We start from the raw sequence: 17965 nt of genomic DNA on the forward strand, positions 1-17965 counted from the left end.
GCTATGCGAGAACTACCTTTTTTTCATAAAACATAGAAATTTACGATTATATATACAATTTTATAGTGTTATTCTACTCCCGATTGTTATCCTGTTAAAATGATACTATTTTCGTATATTTTGATCAAATAGTGTTTTCATAAAATACCATCAAAGGTGATTTATTATTTTCACATTGATACCCAAATCCAGCTTTGCGAGAATTACCTTTTTTTCATAAAACTTAAGAATTATCGAATAAATATGCAATTTAATGAGCCTGTATTAATTCCAAATGTTATCTTGTTAAAATAAGATCAGCAGGTATTTGTTTACCATGGACATGAACATGTACACATTCCAAATATATTCCTCTTTTCTTTATAAATTTTGCCCATTATTCTCTATTCTTTATTTATTTTAGCACTCCATCATTCTCAAGTCTTCATATTTTGATCAATTGTTTCCTCTTGTCTTTACTTTTCTGATTTCAATTCATGCAGTTATTCCAATACTCTTATTGTATGAATGTAGGACAGTGTCAGAAAGTCACAGGACAAAAAGTCACAATTCATTTTTTCTGATTATTTTCTTTTAACAAAAAACGCTTATTTCTATTCTTGAACTATTGTATATAAACCAACTTTGTAAACAAAAAATATCAAAAACATATCAAAGATGATCAAATAATTGTTAAAAAAAACAAAATGTCAAACTGGTTTGGCACTTAAATGGCTTCATGGTGCCAAGAAATCTTTCTTTTGCATGATTAAAATTGGTTCATTCCCTCTATTCCCACTTTTTATAAATCTGGTAAGAAAAGGTTAAATTTCATGTGGGAATAGAAGGAAAACTTGTGCAAACAAAGGATTATACTGTACAAACATTTTTTAATCAACTGTTAATTGACCAGTGTTTTTTAATTATAAGAACAGATAATAAGTTATTTTTGCATCTGTATAAAACAAAATAAATAATGAAGTAAAGTTAACAGTTTTCACCCATTATTTTATATCTTTGATAATTGATCCAAGTAACTATATTTAAAAGTATACTATTATTCCAAATCTTAAGCCAACAGGAATCACCAAAAGCATTAAATTATCGTTTATTTAAAGTTACTTTGGAGTTTGAGAAATATTCATTTTGGATGACCGGCAGATATCCCTATTTCTTAAATTTGGAACTTTGAACATGAAATCTCCAATAGAAACTGAAAGATGACAAAACATAGAAGAGAAAACAGAAAATGTGTATTGTGTTATTCAGATGCCATTGGTGATGAATACCATTTCATTTTTAATTGTTCAGCTTTCGATAATTGTAGTAATTTGGTTTGTGAGAATAAAGATATATATATATATATAAGATTATACTTGGTTATAATAATATTTATATCATGATTCATTAGTAATGCAGACAATTTTTTAAAGTTACAAATTCAAAAATTTAAAAAATAAATCTGACTCCAATCTATTTATTATATTTTTCTTTATTTATAAGTACAAATTCAAAAGTTTAAAAAAAATCTAACTCCAATCTATTTATCATAATTTTTCTCTATTTTTGAGTTTTTATTTGATGAAAAAAGAAACATATATTACAAATAAACAAGGTATTATACCTAAACAGCTGCCAAATATGTTATGCTTTAAAAAAAAATACAGGATCTTAGGTAAAATTCTAATTAACCCTGATGGTTATAAAAACAAATTATTTATCAAAACATCTATTGTTATTTGCAAGTGGGAATAGAAGGAATAGTATTTTTAACTAGAGGCTCTAAAGAGCCTGTGTCGCTCACCTTGGTCTATGTGAACAATGGACACAGATGGATTCATGACAAAATTGTGTTTTGGTGATGGTGATGTGTTTGTAGATCTTACTTTACTAAACATTCTTGCTGCTTACAATTATCTCTATCTATAACAGTACTTTCTGTGGAAAATGTTATTGAAAATCTTCAAATTCTAAGAAAATTGTTAAAAATTGACTATGAAGGGCAATAACTCCTTAGGGGGTCAATTGACTATTTTGGTCATACTGACTTATTTTTAGTTCTTACTTTGCTGTACATTATTGCTGTTTACAGTTTATCTCTATCTATAATAATATTCAAGATAATAACAAAAAAACAGCAAAATTTCCTCAAAATTACCAATTCAGGGGCAGCAACCTAACAACCGATTATCCAATTCATCTGAAAATTCCAGGGCAGATAGATCGTGACCTGATCAACAATTTTACTTCCTGTCAGATTTGCTCTTAATGCTTTGGTTTTTGAGTTATAAGCCAAAAACTGCATTTTACCCCCATGTTTTATTTTTAGCCATGGCGGCCATCTTGGTTTGTTGGCCGATTTACCGGACACATTTTTTAACTAGATACCCCAATGATGATTATGGCTAAGTTTGGTTAAATTTGGCCCAGTAGTTTCAGAGGAGAAGATTTTTCTAAAAGATTACTAAGATTTACGAAAAATGGTTAAAAATTGACTATAAAGGGCAATAACTCCTAAAGTGGTCAACTGACCATTTTGGTCTTGTTGACTTATTTGTAGATCTTACTTTGCTGAACATTATTGCTGTTTACAGTTTATCTCTATCTATAATAATATTCAAGATAATAACCAACTAGAGGCTCTAAAGAGCCTGTGTCGCTCACCTTGGTCTATGTGACTATTAAACAAAGGAAGCAGATGGATTCATGACAAAATTGTATTTTGGTGATGGTGATGTGTTTGTACATCTTACTTTACTGAACATCCTTGCAGCTTACAATTATCTCTATCTATAATGAACTTGGCCCAGTAGTTTCAGTGGAAAATTTTAGTAAAAATTTACAATTTTATAAAAATTGTTGAAAATTGACTATAAAGGACAATAACTCCTTAGGGGGTCAATTGACCATTTCGGTCATGTTGACTTATTTGTAAATCTTACTTTGCTGAACATTATTGCTGTTTACAGTTTATCTCTATCTATAATAATATTCAAGACAATAACCAAAAACAGCAAAATTTCCTTAAAATTACCAATTCAGGGGCAGCAACCCAACAACGGGTTGTCCGATTCATTTGAAAATTTCGGGGCAGATAGATCTTGACCTGATAAACAATTTAACCCCTGTCAGATTTGCTCTAAACGCTTTGGTTTTTGAGTTATAAGCCAAAAACTGCATTTTACCCCTATGTTCTATTTTTAGCCATGGCGGCCATCTTGGTTGGATGGCCAGGTCATCGGACACATTTTTTAAACTAGATACCCCAAAGATGATTGTGGATAAGTTTGGATTAATTTGGCCCATCAGTTTCAGAGGAGAAGATTTTTGTAAAAGATTACTAAGATTTACGAAAAATGGTTAAAAATTGACTATAAAGGGCAATAACTCCTATATGGGTCAACTGACCATTTCGGTCATGTTGACTTATTTGTAAATCTTACTTTGCTGAACATTATTGCTGTTTACAGTTTATTTCTATCTATAATAATTTTCAAGATAATAACCAAAAACAGTAAAATTTCCTTAAAATTACCAATTCAGGGGCAGCAACCCAACAACGGGTTGTCCGATTTATCTGAAAATTTCAGGGCAGATAGATCTTGACCTGATAAACAATTTGACCCCCGTGTCAGATTTGCTCTAAAGGCTTTGGTTTTTGAGTTATAAGCCAAAAACTGCATTTTTCCCCTATGTTCTATTTTTAGCCATGGCGGCCATCTTGGTTGGATGGCCGTGTCATCAGACACATTTTTTAAACTAGATAACCAAAAGATGATTGTGGATAAGTTTGGATTAATTTGGCCCAGTAGTTTCAGAGGAGAAGATTTTTGTAAAAGATTACTAAGATTTACGAAAAATGGTTAAAAATTGACTATAAAGGGCAATAACTCCTATATTGGTCAACTGACCATTTCGGTCATGTTGACTTATTTGTAAATCTTACTTTGCTGAACATTATTGCTGTTTACAGTTTATTTCTATCTATAATAATTTTCAAGATAATAACCAAAAACAGTAAAATTTCCTTAAAATTACCAATTCAGGGGCAGCAACCCAACAACAGGTTGTCAGATTCATCTGAAAATTGCAGGGTAAATAGATCTTGACCTGATAAACAATTTTACCAACTGTCAGATTTGCTCTAAATGCTTTGGTTTTTAAGTTATAAGCCAAAAACTGCATTTTACCCCTATGTTCTATTTTTAGCCGTGGCGGCCATCTTGGTTGGTTGGCCGGGTCACCGGACACATTTTTTAAACTAGATACCCCAAAGATAATTGTGGCCAAGTTTGGATAAATTTTGCCTAGTAGTTTCAGAGGAGAAGATTTTTGTAAAAGATTACTAAGATTTACGAAAAATGGTTAAAAATTGACTATAAAGGGCAATAACTCCTATATGGGTCAACTGACCATTTCGGTCATGTTGACTTATTTGTAGATTTTACTTTGCTGAACATTATTGCTGTTTACAGTTTATCTCTATCTATAATAATATTCAAGATAATAACCATATAACGGCAAAATTTCCTTAAAATTGCCAATTCAGGGGCAGCAACCCAACAACCGGTTGTCCGATTCGTCTGAAAATTTCAGGGCAGATAGATCTTGACCTAATAAACAATTTAACCCCATGTCAGATTTGCTCTAAATGGTTCGGTTTCAGAGTTATAAGCCAAAAACTGCATTTTACCCCTATGTTCTATTTTTAGCCATGGCGGCCATCTTGGTTGGTTGGCCGGGTAACCGAACACATTTTTTAAACTAGATACCCCAATGATGATTGTGGCCAAGTTTGGTTAAATTTGGCCCAGTAGTTTCAGAGGAGAAGATTTTTGTAAAAGTTAACGACGCCAGACGACGGACGACAGACGACGGACGACGGACGCCGGACGCCAAGTGATGAGAAAAGCTCACTTGGCCCTTCGGGCCAGGTGAGCTAAAAAGTGGGAATAGGAGGAAGACACCGTATAAAATAAATAAATCTTTATTTTTTAAAATAAAATGACACAACTTCAATATGAGTATATGTATTAAAAAGTAAATATTCAAGACATTTCTCTTATATATACAAACAGTTGTCAACAGATTATTTGTGACTTTTTGTCCTACCAAATTTGTGACTTTATGTCCTGTGACTTTCTGTCCGTTTACCTTTTGTAAACTCCTTCCCATTGGCGGATCCAGCCTCTTTTTTTTTTGAAGATCAATGAATTTGAATGGGTACATGTGGTTGGAACCCCCCTTTATCCTGGGTTGGGACCCCCTTTTTAAAATGGCTGATCCGCCCATGCTTCCAGACCCTCATTGTAAACCCCTTCCAGACCCTCATGAGATAGAAGCAGAGACTAAATAAATGTCAGCAACTTACATTGTATGTTTACTGTACGATGTTTAACAATTGACAAACATATCAAATATTTGTACCTAATAGCAAGCTTGAAAGGCCTATACATGACAAAATGAAATTTTAAATAAGATTTAGCGTAATAAAAACCTGCAGAATGTTGTATGACATACATGTAGGAGGTAAAGTTTAAAAGTAAAACAAATAGATGTTGTATAATAGGCTCTACAAATTCAAATTTATTTTCAACTCTAAAATATTATTTTTTTTAATTTAGAATGCCAAAAGAGGAAAAGATGTAGTATGTTAACAAAAGGAGTTAAAAAGAAAGGTAATCCTCTACCATGGACGACTGTTGGCACCATTATGGAGGAGATATCTGTTGCCGTTTCAATCCACACCGAAGATGAAAAGGATCATCCAACTATGACACATCTCTGGTCGAGTTTGTTCGTTCTGAGGAAATTTCTATTACTTCAGAAGAAGACAAAGGAGAACTCTTGTTAAACGAACACTCAGACCACACTTATGCAGCAAAAGAACAGCCATTTGAGAATTAAAAAATTTGTACGCTTGAATTTGATCGTCATGCTGATGTTTTTCTTGCACCACTGGAAGGCACAGAGCAACTGATTACACAAGAAATTGAGATATTTGCAGTGAATGAGACATACAATGAACATGAAGAACCTTGCCTTTCTCCCTTTCAGACTTTATGCAATTTATAAAAGTAATCATCAATGATACATACATATATCCCTAGCTGTACAGATACCGAAATTTGCATATAGTTGAACTGTACCAGATCAGTTGCAGGGAAATTAGCATGAAGCTCTCAGTTATCATTGACAGTAACATTATAAGTGAATGTTTGATAATAAAAATATTATTTACACCTGGAATGATTTTTGTTCACTTATATCTTGGTTTAATTATTGAAAAAGGATGGAATCATATGTAGTGATAGTCTAGATATCTTGAATACATAAATACATGTTAGTCTAGGTATCTTGTATACATGAATACATGTTCTGATTTTCAATCTGACTGGTCTTTTTCATTTCAGAATAATGGGATGCATGTCGGTGTTTCTTTACAGATGTAATTTGGTTTATCCAAAAGCAACACCAAATTAATTGGTTTATAGGTTTTATAGATGTGCTTACTGTGGGAAAAAAAATAACAACAAAAACAACAAACAAGAATATAAAATTGTACGGCTTGTGATAATGGTGAAATCTTTTATCATGGCTTTATATTATGCTTGTGTCTTTCCAAAGTAAGAAGCCTGTAATTCACTTGTGGTTTGTTTGCTGTATATCATATTTGGATTTTTTGGTACATAAATCGGGCTGTTACTTTTCTTGTTTGAATTGTTAAACCTTTTTCATGAATATACCTTGTGTAGTTGACAATGCAGTATGAATTTTACACTTTGCTAAGAGCCTTATGATTACCTAAAGTTGTTAATGTCTGTGTCATTAGGTTTCTTGTGGAAAGTTAAATATTATATTGCATATACTATACAGAAAAGAAATGTCATACACTCGCACATCAATATATAAAAAATATGAAATACTTTCCACTGGACGTTAGGCAACCATCAATTAAATCAGCCTGATCAACAACAAAGGTAGACACATTTTCATGCAGTTTGTATAAAGTAAAAGAAAAAGGTTTTAACTTACAAATCAAATCAAATAGTTGTAAAACTATTTACACATGTGCATGTCTGTTTCAAAACTAAAAGGAGATTTTAACTTGTCCAAAATTAAAAAAAATGAAAAAGGGAAACATATACATTTCGAAACATTTAGATATCAATATGGCATTAAAACTGGTGTATGCTTTGAAGTTAACTTGCCAAGTTAACAAAAGTATATTGTATAACATAGTAATTAGTTATCAAAAGTACCAGGATTATAATTTTATACGCCAGACGCGCGTTTCGTCTACATAAGACTCATCAGTGACGCTCAGATCAAAATAGTTAAAAAGCCAAACAAATACAAAGTTGAAGAGCATTGAGGACCCAAAATTCCAAAAAGTTGTGCCAAATACGGCTAAGGTAATCTACTCCTGGGGTAAGAAAATCCTTAGTTTTTCGAAAAATTCAAAGTTTTGTAAACAGAACATTTATAAAACATTTTCTTCTTACAAAAATTGTTACATGAAAAGGCAGCAATACCTGCTGCTGTGAGTTCTTATCGTATATTTAGCAGTTCCTTACACTTAAAATTTGGTTTAATCTCTTTATATTCGAGGTCAAAAGTAAGACTTATATTGCCTTTTTCTATTAAATGATCATTAAATGTAAGTCCTAAATACACAATCCGTTAAAAGGAGAAACCATAAATTTACCGACAATCATAAAAAACAACTCACTGCAAGCTCATAATGTAAATTTTGAAAGAAACACACTTAAAAACTAATTTACCGACAATCATAAAAAAAATAATTAATACAAGCCCAATTAATAATGAACTAACATTTTTTTTCTTCACATTTATTCATTTTATATTAGGTAAATAGTATTTTTGGAAAGAGTGTGGACACCTGTGGTGTAACAACTTCTTGTGTACCAGGTGTCAAATAAAACTCTTTTTAACAGGTTGTGATTTACCTGACCATCGAATAATTCAAGTCTAATATACATGTCACACTGTTAAATTATGTCTCAGAGACAGGTGTATATTTAATAGAAACCCATTATGAAACTATCAAATAAAATAAACTCTGAATTTATTAAGTGCTAATTATTTAATATCGATTTTATTTTTAATTTAATATCAAATTATGTCTCATTTTCAATAATACAAATCAAAATTAAAATGACATTGAAATAAATAATTATGTATGAACTTAAATTATTTAATTAATTATGTTAAATTAAACACTGAAACAGTTAATTTATGATTAAACATTCACCCTTTACTTCGAGTACTTTTAATACTTTGATAATGACTCTATTACCCAAAGAGATCTCGCAAGGTTTAAATCTGGCCGTGTGATATTACGGAATTCGCCGAGTTGCCAATCTCTTGTATTATATGTCTCTGTGCTAATCAAGAAAGCCGTCTATACTTACATGGCATACTCACAATACTCTATCATAGCATCAAAATTTTTGTTAGCTGATTGAAGTTTGATTTTCTGTTGTTCCTTATCCTGAAATCAAAAATGAATATCATAATGGGTCTTTTAATGAACAAAACAAAACTAATTTCAATTGGTAGGACGGCATTAATATATATACTAAATATTTTAATACACTGATTGTATGCAGGTGTAGGTATTATAATTCAACAACTTGGTAGTCTTTTAATAAAATAATAGCCCCTGGGTAATAGCCTTGGGGTTTAATAAAAGAATAACCCCTGGGTAATAGCCTTGGGGTTCAATAAAATAATAGCCCCTGGGTAATAGTCTTAGGATTTAATAAAATAATAGCCCCTGGGTATTAGCCTTGGGATTTAATAAAATAATAGCCCCTGGTAATAGCCTTGGGGTCTAATAAAATAATAGCCCCTGGGTAATAGCCTTGGGATTTAATAAAATAATAGCCCCTCGGTCAGTCTTGGGAGAAAGATGATCAATCTCTAAATTGGCCAAACCATAAATTTCTGTACTGGTATCTGCTGCTTCTTCACAAAGCATGAGATTTCAGAAATGACTGATAAATAAATGTTTGGATAAAGTGAAATGTCTGCCTTCAAACAATACAATTAACCTGCTTGATAGCAGAGTTCATATTTATACAAATTCCAGTCCTGAAAACTGAAGACTAAATATGTATCTAGTCAAAAACACTTATAGACTTAACTTAAGGGGGTTCGCGGGTCTAAATCATTTATATAGGATTTCTCTACATTTTTCTATAAATGAACTTTATCTTATAGTTAATAGAAAAATAAAATAAAAAAGTGGGGTCACCGTTCATTTGCGCTCACAATCTGCCTTCGAAAGAAGCATACAATTTTGTAAAGGTGTTTTTTTTCTGTTGAAGTAATAGGAGAAATAAAAGTAATATCGAAATAAAAAAAAGAAATTTATTACAGAAATCACTAAAATTTTACAATAATTTAATTTAAGTACAGCTTATATGGAAATTATATTAAAAAAGTCATCTGGGGCCAACACGAATTGATTGTTTTGAATGATTTTTGTACCATATGATAAAGTAACAACTACAAAAGGAAATAAATAAAATTTGTAATGAAAAACAAATGTTTGATTTTTTTCTAAAATTTTCATACCCTCGACCCTCCTTAACCCTTATAGAATCTTGAGATACAGCTTGGAAATCGACATCTGTTTAGAAAATAGTAAGTTCAGTTTAATTTTCTCAAGTCACATACTCATGGACTCATCTTTGTGAGAAGATGATTATAAGTTACTGTTTGTCTGTATTGCTCACCTGGCAAATATACACCTTAAATGCTAAAAAGATGACATTTTCTTTAGCTACAGATAGTTTTGTTTCAAGGACTCTTAAGCCACAGGGAGAAACTGGAGAAGAGTAAACATCAAGATACAATATTTATAGCTTATCATTAATCATCTTAACGAGATTGATTTTCTTGCTTGAGCCGATACAGCAAAAGTGAGAAAAGCAATCCAGGTGAAATGACCAATGATAATCTGTTTATCGCCATTTTACCTATGACGATGTTGTCAATTTCATGTCAATTTCATTAGCAATGCCACATGCTGTCTTAGTTTCTAGCAATAATTTTCGTATAAACTCGACTCCGCTGAGAAAGGAAATTATAAGCCAGTAAGATCAAAGGAAAATTTCGTAAAATAGCGATAAATAGCTTTATGTATACAAATTTCATAAAAAACTTTTCAGTTATGGCAGTATATGCCTCTTACTGAAAGTTACATTTTTTGATTTTGCACAATTAGAGGATTTCATATAACAATAATACAAATTTTTATTACAACACAAACAACAAGTTGGTTCATGTTCATCAATATGTTAAAACTTCGCCTTGTAATTAAATCAAATTACTATTGAATGTGGTCAAGAAGACAACACTAATTGTAATTAAATCAAAATTACTATCGAATGTGGTCAAGATGACAACGCTAATTGTAATTAAATCAAATAACTATCAATTGTGGTCAAGATGACAACGCAAATTGTAATTAAATCAAATTACTATCAAATGTGGTCAAGATGACAATGCTAATTGTAATTAAATCAAATTACTATCGAATGTGGCCAAGATGACAACGCTAATTGTAATTAAATCAAATTACTATCGAATGTGGTCAAGATGACAACGCTAATTGTAATTAAATCAAATTACTATCGAATGTGGTCAAGATGACAACGCTAATTGTAATTAAATCAAATTACTATCCAATGTGGTCAAGATGACAATGCTAATTGAAATTAAATCAAATTACTATCGAATGTGGTCAAGATAACAACGCTAATTGTAATTAAATCAAATTACTATCGAATGTGGTCAAGATAACAACGCTAATTGTAATTAAATTAAATTACTATCGAATGTGGTCAAGATAACAACGCTAATTGTAATTAAATCAAATTACTATCGAATGTGGTCAAGATAACAACGCTAATTGTAATTAAATCAAATTACTATCGAATGTGGTCAAGATAACAAAGCTAATTGTAATTAAATCAAATTACTATCGAATGTGGTCAAGATGACAACGCTAATTGTAATAAAAGTTGTTGCTGATATACTGTGGATTCATTATACTTTGTTTGATACCAATTTCTTAGGATTTTATGAGTAAACTAAAAACATATTTTCAATATGGATATATATGCAGACTTTGGCAAAACCACAAAAACCAAACCTCTATGAAAAGTTTTCTTCAAGACACTAAAATTGGTACCCACGAAAATAAATGAATCCACAGTACATCTGACAACCAGATGCTCAGTAGGGCGCAGCTTTAAACAACCGCAGAGTTCAAACCCTAAACAGTTGGGGCAAGTATGGACACAACATTCAAGCTTGATACAGCTCAACTTGAAAACTGGGCCTATAATCAACAAGAGTGCACACAATGAAATGTGTCACCTTCTTTACTAATCATTGATATTATGTTGATAGTCCTAAGTATAAAGCTTGATTACAACTGTCACACAAACTTAACATTAACCAAGATAGCTAAACAAAGACCAATGAACCATAAAAATGAGGTCAAGGTGAGATGAACCATGCCAGGCAGACATGTACAGCTAACAAAGCTTCCATACAACAAATATAGTTGACCTATTACTTACAGTTTAAGAAAAATAGACCAAAACACAAAAACTTAACACTGTGCAATGAACCGTACAATTGAGGTCATGGTCAAATAAAACCTGCGGGACTGACATATAGATCATAATATATTTCCATACACCAAATATAGTTGACCTTTGGCATATAATATCAGATAAAAAGACCAAAACTTAAAAACTTAACTTTGACCACTGAACCATGAAAATGAGGTCAAGGTCAGATGACATCTGCCTGCTAGACATGTACACCTTACAATCATTCCATACAACAAATGTAGTAGACCTATTGCATAAAGTATGAGAAAACAGACCAAAACACAACAAGAGTGCACACACTGAAATGTCTCGCCTTCTTTACTAATCATTGATATTATGTTGATAGTCCTAAGTATAAAGCTTTATTACAACTGTAACATAAACGTTACATTAACCAAGATAACTAAACAAAGACCAGTGAACCATGAAAATGAGGTCAAGGTCAGATGAACCATGCCAGGCTGACATGTACAGCTAACAATGCTTCCGTAAAACAAATATAGTTGACCTAATATTTATAGTTTAAGAAATAGACCAAAACACAAAAACTTAACTATAGCCACTGAACAATGAAAATGAGGTCAAGGTCAGATGACACCTGCCAGTTGGCCATGTACACCTTACAGTCCTTCCATACACCGAATATACTAGCCCTATTGTTTATAGTATCTAAGATATGGACTTGACCACCAAAACTTAACCTTGTTCACTGAGCCATGAAATGAGGTCGAGGTCAAGTGAAAGCTGTCTGACGGGCATTAGGACCTTGCAAGGTACACACATACCAAATATAGTTATCCTATTACTTATAATAAGAGAGAATTCAACATTACAAAAAATCTGAACTTTTTTTTCAAGTGGTCACTGAACCATGAAAATGAGGTCAAGGACATTGGACATGTGACTGACGGAAACTTCGTAACATGAGGCATCTATATACAAAGTATGAAGCATCCAGGTCTTCCACCTTCTAAAATATAAAGCTTTTAAGAAGTGAGCTAACACCGCAGCCGCCGCCGCCGCCGCCAGATCACTATCCCTATGTCGAGCTTTCTGCAACAAAAGTTGCAGGCTCGACAAAAATCTGAATACAGGTTTAGATTCTGCATATCAAAGAACCCAAATAATTCAATTTTTGATGAAATCAAACAAAGTTTAATTTTGGACCCTTTGGGCCCCTAATTCCTAAACTGTTGGGACCAAAACTTCAATAATCCATCCCAACCTTCCTTTTATAGTCACAAACCTTGTGTTTAAATTTCAAAGATTTCTATTTACTTATACTAAAGTTATGGTGAAAAAACCAAGAAAAATGCTTATTTGGGCCCTTTTTTGGCCCCTTTTCCTAACCTGTTTGGACCAAAACTCCCAAAATCAATCCCAACCTTCCTTTTGTGGTCATAAATCTTGTGTTTAAATTTCATACATTTCTATTGATTTAAACTAAAGTTATAGCAGGGATCTCCATGGATGAAAATTGAACGATGGAGGAACTTTCACCATTACAAACCGTGTCTAAACTGTACAGTGTAGCGTGATCAGAAGTATTTTATCCCTCCATACAAGGAATGGTGAACATGCTAATTGATTACTTATTTAAATCATATTTATTTGAATTTTCATTATAGAATTAGAAGTATCAATATTTTCATTTATTGGTGTTTTTAACATTCAAATGCCAAATCTTCATGGTCCCCCCTTAGTCGAGAATGACCAAAAGCTGTCATGAAGGTCCCCATGTAGATTTCTTGTATTTTTGGTAATTGTTATGGGGGTTAAAAATCATATGATGTGGAGCTTATTTTTCATGGACACTGTCAAATTCAGAACCCATTACCAGTATGGCTGATTTGCAGCAACAACAAAACGATTTGTACGGGTTATGTAAAAGGTTAAAGAGATTTGTAAAGCAAACGCTGACAAATCAAAAAGATTTTAATGACTTTATCTGGCAAATTGATGCTGTGCAACATGCATCTTTCGAGTCCAAATAGAAACTGGAAACGCGGATGTATCCAGTGTTCTCCCCAGGCCGTTTTAGCGTCGCGGTACCGCGACGCTATATTTTTTCACCGTGATGCTATAATAATTCCCGCGACGCTATAATTATTCCCGCGACGCTATAATTATTTTGAAGATGCTATTTTACTTGTCCTCAATTTTGAACTTTCATCTATTATCGATTATGATCATAAAAATTATATCACCTTTAATTGTAATCCCTTTAAGTCGGACACTAAAGGCAATTAAGAGATTAAATAGCTAGGTGTTAATTGCCCTCAGGGTGATAACTGTTTGGATGCGAATATCCCAAGCCGACACTTGTGACATGACTAATACCACGTGTCTGCAATCACCAATTTCGACATGGAAAAATGCAATCACAAAACATTTCGAAATCTACGTTTTGTAATACGAAATTTCAAAGATTGAAACGATTTTATTTTTTTTTTAAAAAAGGTCCTTTATTTGTGCATCTCTCCAAAAATTACTTTCTTTCTCTTCCGGTAATACGAGAGCGAGACTTTTGGTTTAGAGCTAAACTAAGTTTAATACTTCTTTAAAAAGTTATCATAATTGGCTTAAGTCTATTTTTAATCCATTTAATGCATTAAAAGCGTCTTATTCATTCACAATCTCTTGTCAAACAATGTTTATTCTCGGACTCATTTTCGTAAATTTTTCTACGGCCGCCATTGCACATTTTTGTGTAAACTGCGGATCGGAACCGGACCAGATATGACAAAAATCCGCATTTTCATGATAATGACAACAGATGGACAGTAGACAGAAAAAATATACCAAGAGAGAAAACTACGCATTAACAGACTATTTGTTAGATAACTTTGTTAAAAATACATATCATTTTGATGTAAAGATAAGAAACAACTGGGACTAATTTATTGAGTGCCATGAAACAATTAATTTCATAAACATGATAAAAAAAAGTTTTTAAATTGATTTTTTTTGCTACTTTTGCTACTTTATCTTTACTTGATATAATATAAAAATAGTTAATTTTGTGTACTAGATATTTAGTTTTGTATATAAACAGGTTGATCTATAATGAACCATTCATTCATTTGACTTACTGTTGGGTAACTGAAACCACATATTTATTTTTATTTGGCACAAGAGGAAAAAAATAATTCTGTAACAATAAATGAATAAAGAAAACATAAACTGAAACAACTGTTTTTGTGGTTATAGTTTAATTGTATTCTCAGTTATGAATTGAACAATATAAACTAAAACATATAAAGGAAATAGAGTATCAACGCGACGCGACAAACGACATTAAAAAAAATACAGTTATTTTTTTTACGCAAAATGTGATGCTATCCAAAATTCCTGGGGAGAACACTGGATGTATCAATTTGATTGTAATATACGAAATGAATTCGGAATTACCATACGATATTTCTTTACAGGAAATATTTAAGTTTTTACTTTTAAACATTTAAAGTAATTTTAAATTATCGTTACAGCAGTACTCGAGTTATTTGCGATGAAATAATATTTACTGTTATGCGTCTTATTTTGTACTTCTAAAAAAAGGGGGATGCTGATTGCGTAAGTCAAAATAAAGCATGTGTTCGACTTGTTAAACTGTTTTCTTTGTAACTGGATTATTAATTTATTTATTTATTCTAAATTATCATAATCATTTGCTGAAACTTAGTTGATTAATTTCGACAAATGGATCGTCTATCCTCAGACAATATTCTCCTGTCTGGTTTGTTGATCTACCTGTACAAGCTCAGGTACAAGTGATTAGCGATCTTAATCCAGATATCCCTCAGGCGTTAGAACTGTATTGGATTATAACATAAAAAGCCTAAGGGTTATGCAATTACATGCATTTGATTATAATGGATAAAAAAATGGGGTCGGGCTACAAAAAACGATGAAGTTTTGAACGATGGCGGAAGACAATTTAACGATGGCGCAAGACAATTTAACGATGGCGTGAGTCATTTGACGATGGCACAAGACATTTGAACGGGGCGCGGGGCACCATCATTAAACAGGCCATGGAGATCCCTGGTTATAGTGCGAAAACCAATGTGTCTTCTGACGATGACAACGCCACCAACGTCATACCAATATACGACCGCAAAATTTTTTGCGTTCGTATAAAAATTACAGCCATTTTAAGAATCTCTCAGCATATTACAGTTTGACTGGTGTTTTCATAAGATATAATTATAGATTATCGTTGATCATCTCAACGAGAAACTCAATCGAGTTGAGATGACCAATGATAATCTGTTTATCACTATTTTACCTATGACGACGTTGTCAATTTCATGTCAATTTCATTTGCAAAGCCACATGCCTCCTTAGTTTCTAACGATAATTATCCATCTCAAGCGAGTGGCATGATATGAAAAATTATCACAAAAAAAGATCAAAGGAAATATGCACAAAATAGCGATAACAATACTTACTCTGGTAAATTTTTTAAGTTCTTTATTTATAAGGAAGCTAATAGTATCCCTCTCCTGTCTGGAATAATATAAACGACAGTAGGACTGGTTCCCATCTCTACCAGCTCTGCCAGACTCTTGATAGTATCCTGCCATCGATTTGGGTAAGGTCCAATGAGCTACAAATCTAAAAGACAAAACAAATGTATTTTCAGGGAGATCATGTCGCAATACACTCCTTTTATAGTTCAGCTTAAATTAACCAGGTTTCATTGCCAATACACTGATTTGTAGGATAAGAACAGTTGCCTCTTTAAATACTACACAACAAGGATAACACCTCAAAAAATACTTGACATTACAGCAGACCACTAACATCAGAATACTCTGAAAAAAACAATTTAAAGACACACAACAACTTACATATAGCTAAGGTCCTGACTAACATTAACACAGTAACTGTTATTTCTCTTTTCTTGTTACAGTGAAACCTGTGAAAACCTGCTGATACCCAATTTGGAACATTTATGGAAGGCTCATTAGTGAATGTGTCCTTAAAAATTACCTGTCAGAATAGAGCAATATCAATTTAACCAATCAAGTATTTACAATTACTTGAATGAGGATTTAAAACAATTGATCTCAAGGCTATTGAGGTTATCGAAAGAACGGGGCATTGACTGTCAAATTCATGTTCACCAATTTGATTTTGACATAAATTCTCATATTTCAGAGTTCGCGAAATCTTTTTTTCCCTGGTGGTCCTTGTACTACTAATTCTATTGAAAAATACTAAAATTGTCAGTCCTATGCAAAATTTTGGTGGTAAAATTCTGAGGACTGACATTTTTTGCGAACTCTGATATTTGATTTTTTAGCATACTTAAGCATTAATTTAAGCTTTTATCCAAATTATAAAAAGTGTAAAATAAACAATTTACAAGGCATGGGCTCTATAATGTGTAACATGTTTTTGTGTGTATTTTAGTCTAGACACCATCCAATTAGCTTTAGAGTTGACATATTCTGACTGTCATAAAAGTGATATAATATATAAATAGATAGTGAACTTGTGCAATTAGATTTTTCTAAGTCTGTTTTACTTCATATTTGTAGGCTAACAAGAATGTGTCGCTGGTACACAGATGCCCCATCCGCACTATAATTTTCTATGTTCAGTGAAGTTGAAAATGGCATTTAAATTAGAAAAATCATATATTAGGGAACATGTGTTCAGAGTTTCAAGTTGATTGGACTTCAACTTCATCAAAAACTACCTTGACCAAAAACTTTAACCTGAAGCAGGACAGACAGACAAACGAACGAACAAACAAACAAACAGACACACAGACCAGAAAACGTAATGCCCATAAAATGGGGCATAATAAATGGGACATAATAAATGGGACATACAAACATACCGGTATGCTCTTTTTTATGTGTGGGATGGGTAATACTTAAAAGTCCACTGTGCTCAATGTTTTTTTTTGTAATTTGTGATTGTCTTAAGAGACCACATCAGGGCATTCCTTTACTTTACATTCAAGTGACCAGTTTCTATCTTAAATATCAATATTCTGTAGGAAAACTTAAAGAAGCTAAGGATACAATGTACCAGACGAATATTCAAACTCATCAGTCAAACTGACAATGCCAAAAAACAAAATTGACAAAAACACAACAATACAAAAAAACCACCCATTATACATGTGTTACTCATATATATTAAAGTACAAACCCTGTGATAAGTCTACTTTGTTTCACAGATGATGTTGGATATATATAGGTACCATTCTCTTACCACAATCCTGTTCTCTTTTCCAAGAATTTGACCTACTAAATTAAACTTATCATTGGGATTGTAAATTTTAATTTTTTGCCACAGTGTTTTCAGTTTATTTT

General features: G+C 32.2%; 1 protein-coding gene across 2 annotated transcripts in view; it reads right to left on the reverse strand.

The window, feature by feature from the left end:
* The window catches only part of LOC139486849 (ATP-dependent DNA helicase Q5-like), a 74764-nt gene that overhangs the window by 49994 nt on the left and 6805 nt on the right, over positions 1–17965 (reverse strand). For both annotated transcript variants that reach the window (XM_071271911.1, XM_071271912.1), the window contains exons 4-5: positions 16085–16250; positions 8415–8494 (exon numbers count right to left, since the gene is read on the reverse strand). In XM_071271911.1, coding sequence (XP_071128012.1) covers positions 8415–8494; positions 16085–16250 — 246 coding nt within the window. The remainder of the gene's footprint in view (positions 1–8414; positions 8495–16084; positions 16251–17965) is intronic.

The sequence above is a fragment of the Mytilus edulis genome, chromosome 8 (genome assembly GCF_963676685.1).
Source record: "Mytilus edulis chromosome 8, xbMytEdul2.2, whole genome shotgun sequence".
In the NCBI taxonomy this organism is placed as follows: domain Eukaryota; kingdom Metazoa; phylum Mollusca; class Bivalvia; order Mytilida; family Mytilidae; genus Mytilus; species Mytilus edulis.